Here is a 12119-nt window from a genome sequence, read left to right on the forward strand (position 1 = left end):
GGTTGATGGGTGCGGTGCAGGCTCGCCGGGGAAAAAAAATCTATTGGTCGCCGGTTTAGAGGGATGGTCGGGGGCGGCGCCAGCACAACGGTGGGCGGCGGCGGTGGGAGGGCGGTGCGGCAAGGCTAGCGCGGGCGATGAGAACAGGCGATCGGGCTGGTGGCACATGTGGCAGTTTGAGTTAGAAGATGAACAGGACGGCAGAAAGTTGAAGAAGGCGATCTAGCCATTCATTTTGCATCAGACGGTTCAGAACAGATGTACTAACCAAATTTGTTTTCCAGTAGACTGACACCTCTACCTGGGTCTAGCATTACTCGTGGTGGCCAGTCCCCTATAAATACCGGGTTCTGTTCCTCAGAGGTCAGCTCAACACAGCCATCGCAACTTGGACTTCAAGTATAGTTTTGTGACTTTGTCCAGCCACCCACGTAACGGCATGGGTTCCGCGCAGGTCGATGCGGACGTCAAGCCGCACGCCGTGTGCGTGCCGCTGCCGGCGCAGGGGCACGTCACGCCGATGCTGAAGCTGGCCAAGATCCTCCACTGCAGGGGGTTCCATGTCACCTTCGTCAACTCCGAGTTCAACCACCGGCGGCTCCTCCGCTCCCGCGGCGCTGGCGCACTCGACGGAATCAAGGGGTTTCGCTTCGCCACCATACCGGACGGCCTCCCGCCGTCCGACGCCGATGCCACGCAGGACGTGCCGTCCCTCTGCCGCTCCACCAAGGAGACCTGCCTCCCGCACTTCAAGAGCCTCCTTGCCGAGCTCAACGCCTCCACCGAGTCGCCGCCGGTCACGTGCATCGTCGGCGACAACGTCATGAGCTTCACCGTCGACGCCGCACGGGACATTGGCGTGCCGTGTGCGCTGTTCTGGACTGCCAGCGTCTGCGGCTACTTGGGCTACCGCCATTACCGCACCTTGTACGACAAGGGCATCTTCCCACTCAAAGGTAATTACTTCGACGACAGATCAATCCTACAGGTTTTCAACAACACTGCGTGCCTCAGTGACACGAGAGGAATTTTTGCGGATAAATTAATCGTGCACATCCTGTGAGCATGCAGACGCGGAGCAACTGACCAATGGGTATCTGGACACGCCGGTGGACTGGACGGCGGGGATGAGCAAGCACATGCGGCTCAAAGACTTCCCGAACTTCATCTGGTCGACGGACCCCGACGAGTACATGGCCCACTTCGCCCTCCACGTGACGGAGAGGCTGGCGGAGGCGGACGCCGCCATCTTCAACACCTTGGAAGGGCTCGAGCCGGCGGCGCTGGACGCGGTGCGCGCCATGCTCCCGCCCACCGTGCCCGTCTACACCATCGGCCATCTCCCCTTACTCGCCGAGGAGATCGTGCCACAGGGCGGCACGTTGGACGCGCTGGGGTCAAACCTGTGGAAGGAGGACGTCTCCTGCTTCGACTTTCTGGACGGCAAGGAGCCCCGGTCGGTCGTGTACGTGAACTACGGCAGCATCACGGTGATGAGCAACGAGGAGCTCCTCGAGTTCGCATGGGGGCTAGCCAACAGCGGCCAGCCCTTCCTGTGGATCATCAGGCCGGACCTCGTCAAGGGCGACGCCGCCGTGCTGCCGCCGGAGTTCCTGGAGTCCATCGAGGGGCGCGGCGTGCTGGCTAGCTGGTGCCCGCAGGAGGCGGTGCTGCGGCACGAGGCGGTGGGCGTGTTCCTGACGCACTCCGGGTGGAACTCGACGGTGGAGAGCCTGTGCGGCGGGGTGCCGACGCTGTGCTGGCCCTTCTTCGCGGAGCAGCAGACCAACAGCCGGTACAGCTGCGTGGAGTGGGGCGTGGCCATGGAGATCGGCCACGACGTGCGGCGGGAGGCAGTGGAGGCCAAGATACGTGAGGCGATGTCCGGCGAGAAGGGGAAGGAGATGCGCCGCCGGGCCGAGGAGTGGAGGGAGGCCGGCGTCCGCGCCACGCGGCCCGGAGGGCGCTCGCGCGCCAATCTCGAGAAGCTGGTCGCCGACTCCCTCCTCTCGGGCGGCAAACCGAGTGATTAGATTACCACTTGCTACTACGCATCGTATTTCAAATTGGTTACTGAGACAAGATCTAAATTTGCAAGTGCTCTCTCATACTATACGTTCAAGTTCAACTGCATGCAGCGCATGCGGTTCGCTGTACTTTCTGATTTGATACATGGACATCTTTGTCGTCTAGATTGATGCCGGTGACGAAGTTCTATTCCTGATTGCTCCATTTCCTGAAAGCAAATAATGCTCGTCACCTAACCAGCTCGTGCGCTGGAATGGTGCCGTGCGGATCCTCCTGAGAAGGACGCGCGCAACGGATGAGATCGAGACCCTTGCGTCCGGACGGAGCTCGGCCACCCTACGCATCGCCAAGTGCATTCGTCGCTTATCCATTGTATTGTACTAGCGGACTGGGACGTGAATCCTCTGACTTTGCAATTACCCTACTTTTGAGTCACTGACGGGTGGGCCCCATGCTCCGTGGGACTCATGTGTCAGTGACTCAAAGGTAGGCTAGGCCACGGCAAGGAATCCTTGTTCGTTGACACAGGACGTGGATCTGCCTTGCCGCGTCATTTTTGGTAGGTGAAGTATTTTTTAGGCGTCTTGTAGTCGACGGGAACGTCCCCTCCTACTGAAAGCGTATCGCCGGAAATCTTAAAATATGGTTTTTATCGCCGGAAATCTTAAAATATGGTTTTTATCATTTATGCCACCAGTTGTGTCCCACTACTCAGTTTTGTCACTAGGATTTTCAACTGCTCAAAAGTGCCATCGCTTCGTTAGACACATACTCAAAAATGCCACTGGACACCATTACTGTGATCTCAAATCTCTTTTGCCATGTTATAATGACGTAAATACCTATGGATCAACATGCCGGCTTTCCCTCTATCTCACTACAATCAAGTGTGGGGCCCACTTGATCCCAACAGCGTTCTTATTTTCCTGTAAAATTATTTGCTTGCTTACTCCTGACAAGTGGGGCCACACTTATCATTGTGAGATAGAGAGAACTGATATGTGGGTCTAGGCTTATTTTTATCATATAATATGGTAAACGGGTTTGACATGAAAATAACAATGTCTAATGACATTTTGAGCAAACATCTAACGAAACAATGACATTTTGAGCAAGCATCTCACAGATCGATGGCATTTTTGAACAATTGAAAATCCTAATGGCAAAACTAAGTTGTGGGACACAACTGGTGGCATAAATGATAAAACCCTAAAATAAATACAGGATAAATACGAGCACCAGGACTTGAACCCTGATGGACTAGAATACCACTGTCCCCCTAACCATGTTAGTGCAATGATAAAAAAATGTAGTTCACTTTCAAGAACGCTGCAGCTCACTTTCACCCAATGGGGAGTGCAAAAATATTAGGAAAACAAAAAGTTAATGCGGTTCACTTTTGACAGTGTTCTGGTTCACTTACATCCAATGTGAAGTGCAAAAATGTTAGGGAAACGACAAAATAATAATGTGGTTCACTTTTTGACAGTTGTTGCGGTTCACTTACCCTAATGTGAAGCGCAGTCCACTTCCTCGTGTGGGAAAATTTACATGCGGTACACTTGTTCATGTTTGGAAAGTTCCTTTTTAGTTTACTGAACTCCATTCAACTGGTTCTATCTGATGCAGTTCAGTAGTTGATTCTGGTTCCGCACAGGAAAACCATGTCTGCTTTTTTGTAATTTCAAAATTGCTCTTAAATCGTAAGGATTGAGAGGGTGTTCTAGATGAAAAAGTTATCTCACGTTGTTAACTTTGCAATGTCGTATCATTTGCATCATTCCGACAAGCGTTTTGAAAAATTCCACGAAAATACGCCGCTGCTACTTGACGCGCACCACACCATTTCTGAAATTCATGTAAAACGGTAAGGAATCTCAAAAAGTGTTCTGCATGGAAAAAATTCCGCCTATTGCATAACTTTCTCGCGGTGTATCACACGCCTCATTTCGACAAATGATCAAAAATTATAACAAAACACAATATCAAAAAAACCACATGCAGTTCTCTCAGTCGTCATTGTAGTGCGATTTTCTGTCTGATGCAATTCACTTCGTCGATTTTGGGGTCCGTGAAAAACAAAGTTTTCATGTTTTGGTAAATTCAAATTTGCTCTTAAACCGTAAGGAATTAAAGAGACTATTCTACTTGAAAAAGTTGGGCCTCATTGATATCTTCCCGCAGCGTATCATTTGCAACATTCTAATGAGCTGTTTGAAAATTTTCCCGAAAATACGCTCGTCGAGTGTTGCAGTTTCAAAACTACTATTAGACCATAAGGAATCTCGAAAAGTGTTCAAACATGAAAAAGTTTTGCCTAATCAAAACTTTCCAAAGGTATGTCACACGCATTGTTCCAACAAATAGATACAAAATTAGATAAAAACAGTAGCAAAAAACACACGTGGAGTTTTTTTTGCTTGTAGTGTAATTTGCTTGACTTCTGTTGGAGGTATATATATATATACTACCCAAAAAGTAGTATACATACTACCTAAACATTTTTATATACTACGTACTACACGTACATGCTCTTCGATTTGATAGTACTACATACATCATACAAAACATAAGTGATGGTAACTACCACTAGGTGGTAGGAAACATTTTTATCATATATATATATTGATAGGGCTATTATTTAACTGTTGGAAATATGCCCTAAAGGCAATAATAAGGATGTTATTACCATATTTCCTGTTCATGATAAATGTTTATTATCCATGCTAGAATTGCTTTGATTGGAAACTTAAATACATGTCTGGATACATAAACAACTTCGTGTCCCTAGTGAGTCTCTACTAGACTAGCTCGTTGATCAAAGATGGTTAAGGTTTCCTAACCATAGACATGGGTTTTCATTTGATAACGGGATGACATCATTAGAAGAATGATGTGATTGACAGACCCAACCTTAAGCTTTGCATCAGATCATATCACTTCATTGATTTGCTATATATTTCTTCATGTCAAGTATCTGTTCCTTAGACCATGAGATCATGCTACTCCAGAACCGCGTGCCTCCCCCCGCATCCCGGCGCCGCCATGCGCAGCCCCCACATCCCGCTGCCCTGTGCCACCACAGCTTCCCGTCCTCGCGCGCTGCAGCGGCATCCTGCCACCGCACTAGCCCTGCATCCCGCCGGCGGCCGGCTCCAGGTCAGTTCAATCTAGGCACTTGGGGTAGTGCCACCCGCGTCGAGCGCCGTCGTGGCCCAGGCTCGATGGTCGGTAATTTAGTAGTAGTTCGACACAAAAATTGCATTAGTTTTGATTCTAGGGGCAGTAAATTTGCAAACAAATTTGCTAGCAGCAAAATTCAGAGGAAAAAAACAACTTAATAAATGAAAAAGACGACAAGTTCAAAACTAAGTTGTAAGTTCAAACATGGTGTTCGAGATAAGTTTGGGAAAAAAAAGCTCAAACAAAAAAAAACCACGGAGATTCAAATGGTAAAAGTGCAAGTCGCAAAATGAGAGAAGTCCAAAACATCATTGCAAAAAAAAAATTGCGTTGAAAAAAAGAAACACACAAAACATTTTATTTTTGAAAAAATATCATTCAGTTGAACGATATAAACCATGCAGGTTCGGAGACGATGATACCGTAAACCATTGAAAAGTTATGAGGAAAACCATACGAAAAAACAGAGTAAAGTCTAGTATGTGAAAACACGCTCAGTACAAACCCATGCGGACATCAATTCAAATGCCCTGTTTTTGGAACCATTCAAAATTACTCAATTAAAAATACCTTAGTATGAACACACACATAGATCAGTTCGAGTACTCTATTTTTTTTTTACGGGAAACAACATGATTGGTACCACTGTATACCAAATTACTCTTCAACATTTGAGAATTTGAGAAAATGTTCAACATGACAAGTTTTGCATTTTTTGATATCCAACGATATATTATTTGCCCAATTTTGTCAAACTTAAAAAAACCGCATTCGAAATCAACTTTGACCATATTGGAATTTGAATTTAAACCGTAAGGAATTAAGAAAAACTTCTATATGCAAAATTTGTGCATTTCCCATAGCTTTCCACCGCCGTATCATTTGTGTCAATCCGACAAACCGTTTGCGAGAAATGAAGAAAATATATTTCACGAAGAATTTCACCGTTTCTCAAATTACTTCTAAATCATATAGAATTTGGAAAAACAATCTATATATGTAACAAGCGGATTTCCGCCATCTTTCCACGGGCATATCATTTGCTCAATTCCGACAAACCGTTTGAAAATAAGGTCCAAAATATGGTTCGTGTTTTGAATTTGAAAAAATGATTTTTTTTCAAAACTGCTCTAAAACCGTGAGGATTTCACAAAAAAGTCATATATGACTTTTAATCTAGCTGTCAAGAGCTTTCCAACGATATATTACATGCCCTATTCCGACAAAAAGATTCTCAATTTTTTCTGAACTAAGAATTCGATCAGTTCAATCGCTCTATGTCGTCAGTTCGAGAATAGTATGCGAAACAGAATAGCTCATTTGAATATATATATATATATATATATATATATATATATATATATATATATATATATGGGACTGAGCTATTCTGTTACTTGTTACTGGTAACAGAATATTATTTTGTTACCCTACGCCCTATAAGCGCGTGATCTGCATATGTCGAACGACCCAAGCTTAAAACAAAAACTTGGCTCGAGCCCGGGCAAATTTGACAATTTTGACCTCGAAACGAAATAAATTCACAGAATGAACTGGGTGCGAAACTATTTCACACCCCTAACCCTTTTGTGTAGTGCCCGCCACGCCGGCGCCACACCCTACGGTGCAGCGCCTAGCTCCGCGGCGTTGCACCTCTGTCCACCATGGCAGCCCACGGGCCCGCACCCAGCAGTGCAACGCCTCCGAGCTAGGCGCTGCATCTGTAATGTGCAGCGGCTAGGCGCTGCACTGTGACTTATCCAGCCACTTGGCTGGGCCCCCCTCCCCCACCCCCCCACCACACACTCTCTCACTCTCTCCCCGAGCTTTGCCCCCTCTCCCACTCTCCCCCCTCTCAAATCTTCTTCCAAATCTTGCAAATTTGAAGAATTTGTCCGTGGATTTCGAAGTCAAACCCTCCCTCAAGGTAATAATCTCCGATCCCCTTGTTTTGATCGAAGTAAAGTTCTCCCATTGCTCATTTGTTGGTAGTTTGGGGAAACCCTAGTTTAGTTTGGATCTAGAGATTTGCATGGAGATGTGAGATGTTTGTTTGCCAATTTCTATGATTAGGCTTTGTTAGTATGCTAGGGTTATTCTTATGGGTGTTCTTATGTTGGTGCTAGGGTTAGGTTTAGGGCTAGGGTTATGGTTAGGGTTAGGGTTAGGTTTAGGGTTAGTGTTGTTGTTTCATATATATATTAGGGTTTGTATTCGGTGTTAATCCATGGATTAGTACTCATGGAAGAAATGTTACCTTGTGTTCATTGCTTATAGGGATGGGAAGAACATGTGTGTTTGTTCATCATGGGGACAAAGACGCCTTTTTGAAAGGCAATAAAGAACCGGACCCGGATGAGCTTGACATTGTGTTTGATAGTAGTCCTAGTTATGCGGAGCTCTTGCAACAAGTTAGGAAAGATTTGAATTGGATGGACCCTAGTGATATCATTGAGTTGGAGGGAAGGCATAATGTTGGTTTTGGAATGCACATCCGTTGGAAGACAATGCGTGTAAACTCGGAGCAACGTTGGGTTGCATACAAGGAGACGGTGGCCGAATCACTAGACAAGGCTCTTGAGTTATTTGCAACGAAGAAGGTTGAGTCAAGTTTGCATTTGGACTTGAACCGGAACCCCTCCCCTTTGGTTTCTAGTAGCCCCCCACCCTTGAAGCAAGATGAAATTGTTGAACCTCTTTTGACCCAAGAAGTGAGGCCAACATTGAGCCCGTGTAGAAACAACCAAGATGAATCTTTGCAAGAGGACAACGATGAGTATGCGGACGATGACAATGAAGTTGATCTCCATGACAACAATGTGGGTGATCTCGACAAATATCATTTGCAAGAGACAATGGACCATTCCATCCCTTTTTCCCGTGCATATGCATCGGACTCGGATGACGATGGTCCCGATGAACAAGTTGATGCGGAGGGGTTCACGGTGAAGGAGGCCGAAGCTTTCGAGAAGGTATTTGGTCGGGATCATCGGACTACATTGTTCAAGGATGTTAGTCTCGCGGATGAAGCCGTGGTAGATGGTGGCCAATGTGTAGCTCTTGGGGTTAGGCCAAGCTCTCACCGTGATTTGGTAGACGACAAGAACCGGATTGCTAAAGGTTCTAAGTTCGACAGCTTGTTGGATTTGAAGATGTGGCTCGACAACTACTCGGTTACGCATTATCGTCCACACAAGGTGGTGCACTCGGACGTCAATGTGCGCTACACGGTTGCATGTGCATGTGAAGATGAAAAGGAGGTCCAACTTGGACTTACAAGAGGCCGTGGTGGTGGTAGAGGTCGTGGAAAGGAGGTCCAACAAGGAGTGGCAAGACGCCGTGGCGGTTGTCCGTGGATTGTGCGTGCAAGACCATGGAAAGGAGGTCCTACTTGGCATGTAGTGAGCTGTGTGCCAACTCACATGTGCCAAGGCAAAAGGGTGGATGGCAAGATTGTGTCCCAAGACCACAAACAACTCACGTCTGAGTTCATCGCTTACAGGCTCTCCAACTCAATATCCACACTTCCAACAATGAGCGTCCAACATGTCATTGACCTTGTGAAAGCCATCTTTCATTACAAGGTGAAATACGGCAAGGCATGGAAGGCGAAGCAAGCCGCATTTAAGATGTTGTATGGTACATGGGAGGAAGCATACAACCGAATCCCTAGGTTGTTGTTAGCCATGGCCGCGACAAACCCGGGCATGGTTCATGTGGTCGAGCCTCATGGGCACCAAACAACGGTTCATGAAGGAAGGAAAGTCAGAGTATTTGGCCGTGCTTTTTGGGCGTTCGAGCAATGTGTGAGGGCTTTCGAACATTGTAGGCCGGTCATCGCAATTGATGGCACGTTCTTGACCGGACAATACAAGGGCACCTTTTTGGTTGCGATAGCAAGTGATGCCAATAACCGGGTGTTGCCATTGGCATTTGCTTTGGTTGAGGTGGAAAACAATGACAACTGGGAGTGGTTTCTGCATCTTTTGAGGACGAAGGTGTTACCCGCTCAAAGGAAAATTTGTGTCATATCGGATCGGAATCAAGGAATTCTTAACGCCGTGGAGATTGACATTCCCGGGCATGCTCCATTGCACCATCGCTGGTGCATGAGGCACTTTTGTTCGAACTTCTATAGGGCGTGTGGCCTTAAGGAGTTGGCCGATGATCTTCAAGATTGTTGTCTCGCTTTCTCCGATAAGCGCTTCGCCACTTTGTACAACAAATTGCTCGCACACAAAAAACTTGATCCCGGGGATCAAGAGTTTCTCAATAGGCACATTCAATACCGGAACAAGTGGGCACGTGCTTTTGATGAAGATGGCCGGAGATACGGTCAAATGACAAGCAATATGGCCGAATGCTTCAATAGGGTGCTCAAAGGTGCACGTGGATTACCCGTGACGGCAATAGTTCAATACACATTTGACAAGATGAATGCGTACTTTGTAAAGTACTCGATGGAAACCGATGCACAGATAGCGGGTGAGAACCCACGGAAGTACAAGTACAAGTTCCCACCCAAAGTTGATGAATGGTTGCTATTTCAATCACGGAAGGCGGACTCAGAAGAAGCTATATTATATGACAATGAGGAGTGGAAGTACGAAGTGAAAGAGCCAGGAGGAACCACAAACGATGGCCGGCAACATGGAGGTTGGGCTTTCAAAGTGTCGTTAACACAATGTGATTGCACTTGCGGGAGGCCATTGTTGCTTCATCTCCCATGCTCACATTTGTATGCCGCCGGCCGCGTTAGGAATGTGGACATCAATCACCCACGCACCATGAGGGATTCCCAGTTCTCAATCATGATGGTCAAGAAAACATGGGCTCCCCGCTTTCACCCATACTTTGACCAATCACAATGGCCGGAGTATCATGGAGTTCAACTATGGCCGGATCCGGAGTTGAAGGTTGTTAAACGGGGTAGACGTAAGACAAAGCGTCTTAGAGGCGACATGGACGGATGGGGCCATGGTGGGCGCCGCGAAGCGGGCAACGACCAATTCCAAGAGCCTCGTGAGAGCTCCCGTTGTGGGGAGTGCAAAGTTCATGGCCACAACAAAAGAAAATGTACGAAACCAAGGAAAAGGTCCAAGAAAAATGATGCAAGCACAAGCCAACATGGAGCTACACAAGGGAGCCAACCAAGTGGTAGCCAACCTAGTGGTCGCCAACCTAGTGGTAGCCAACCAAGTGGTAGCCAACAAGTGCGAAGCCAACCAAGTGGTAGCCAACCTAGTGGTAGCCAACCTAGTGGTAGCCAACAAGTGCCAAGGCAACCAAGTGGTAGCCAACAAGTGCCTAGCCAACCTAGTGGTAGCCAACAAGTGCCAAGGCAACCAAGTGGTAGCCAACAAGTGCCTAGCCAACCAAGAGGTCGGCAACTTGGACTTACAAGAGGCCGTGGTGGTGGTAGAGGTGGTGGTGGTGGTCTCGGCCGTGGTGGTGGAAGAGCTCGACGGGGTGGTAATGGCCGTGGTGATGGTCTCGGCCTTGGTGATGGTCTTGGCCTTGGTGGTGGACTTGGCCGTGGTGATGGACAAGCGCAAGTTCGTTATAGAGGAATGTTTGGATACCTAGATGGACCGTTTTCGTATGTTCCTCACTAACTATAATGTATCATATGTTCTTGTTTTTCCATATGTTCTTCTTTTTCATATTTGCTTCCATTTGTTCTTATTGTCCTTACTAACCATTATGTTCCACTCATTGTAGCTATGGCGGCTTCCCAACCCAACAAACCAACGATGAAGGAGGATGGCGAAGATGAGATGGCCGGATGGTGGGAGAAGGCGGCGAAGAAGCTTAGAGAGGAGGATGCAGCCAAGCTAAAGAAGAAGAAGGAAGAGGAGCTTGAGAAGGAGAGGAAGCGAAAACAGAGTGCGGCAAATGCGATGCGCGCTAGGGAGCAAGCGTTGATGAGGCAAGTTGAGGAGGCACAGAAGAAGCGTCAACAGGATTTTGAAGAAAGAACCATGAAGCTTTGGGCAATTGCAGCTGAAAAAGAAAAGAGGGACAAGCAGATATTCATGGAGAGGGTGGTTAAGGAGGCTCACCTCATAAGAAAAAGGGAGGAGGAAGAGGAAGAAGAGAGGAAGAAGAAGAAGGGAAAGGGGCCTTCCTCTACGCAATAGAGCTATGTCTCCTCTTCGATTTGCTTGTGAACTACTATGTCTCCTCTTCGATTTGGTTGTGAACTACTATGTGCCGTGAACTACTATGTCTCCTCCTTGATTTGGTTGTAAGAACTACTATGTGCGGTGAACTACTATGTGTCCTCCTTGATTTGGTTGTACGAACTACCATGTGTCGTGAAGTAGTATGTGTTATGAACTACTATGTGTCGTGAAGTACTTGGACGCTGCAATCTACCATGTGGCGCCTAGCTGCTGTTGCTCTCTGGATAGCTAAAAAATTCACTAAGTCCAAGTCCAAGTGCCTCAAACTGTAAAGTACCTTATGTTCTGGCTGCATAGCTACAGACCAGTGCAGCGCCTAGCTAGGAGGCGCCACACTGTACAGTGCAGCGCCTGTGGGCTAGGCGCTGCACAAACACTTAGCGAAATTTTTGCCTGAAACTGGAGGCATACCTTCTGTTGCTTTTCTGGATAGCTACAGACATGTGGAGCGCCTAGCACGGAGGCGCCACACTCTATCGTGCAGCGCCTGAGCGCTAGGCGTTGCACATGTCTGTAGCTATCCAGAGAAGCAACAGAAGTTTGGCTAGTTACAGACATATGCAACGCCTAGCCCGGAGGCGCCACACTCTATAGTGCAGCGCCTGCGAGCTAGGCGTTGCACTGTAAAGTGCGGCGCCTCCAAGCTAGGCGCTGCATATGTCTGTACCTATCCAGAAAAGCAACAGAAGTTTGGCTAGTTACAGACATATGCAGCGCCTAGCT

The 12119-nt window shown here is 47.5% G+C and overlaps 1 protein-coding gene across 1 annotated transcript; it reads left to right on the top strand.

Moving 5' to 3' along the window:
- Nucleotides 1-379: 379 nt before the first annotated feature.
- On the top strand, nt 380-2192 carry LOC123053467 (7-deoxyloganetin glucosyltransferase). Its single transcript, XM_044476947.1, has 2 exons — nt 380-956; nt 1072-2192. The coding sequence occupies exons 1-2, from the start codon at nt 440-442 to the stop codon at nt 2031-2033; spliced, it is 1479 nt and encodes a 492-aa protein (XP_044332882.1). The 5' UTR covers nt 380-439; the 3' UTR covers nt 2034-2192.
- The last annotated feature ends 9927 nt before the right edge of the window (nt 2193-12119 follow it).

This window comes from Triticum aestivum, chromosome 2D, assembly GCF_018294505.1.
Source record: "Triticum aestivum cultivar Chinese Spring chromosome 2D, IWGSC CS RefSeq v2.1, whole genome shotgun sequence".
Classification (NCBI taxonomy): Eukaryota; Viridiplantae; Streptophyta; class Magnoliopsida; order Poales; family Poaceae; genus Triticum; species Triticum aestivum.

Excerpts from the sequence above, each read along its gene's own strand:
- LOC123053467 (XM_044476947.1), top strand. The coding sequence starts at position 440 with ATGGGTTCCGCGCAGGTCGATGCGGACGTCAAGCCGCACGCCGTGTGC. Across the intron at positions 957-1,071 it reads GGGCATCTTCCCACTCAAAG|ACGCGGAGCAACTGACCAAT; the intron begins GTAATTACTTCG and ends GTGAGCATGCAG.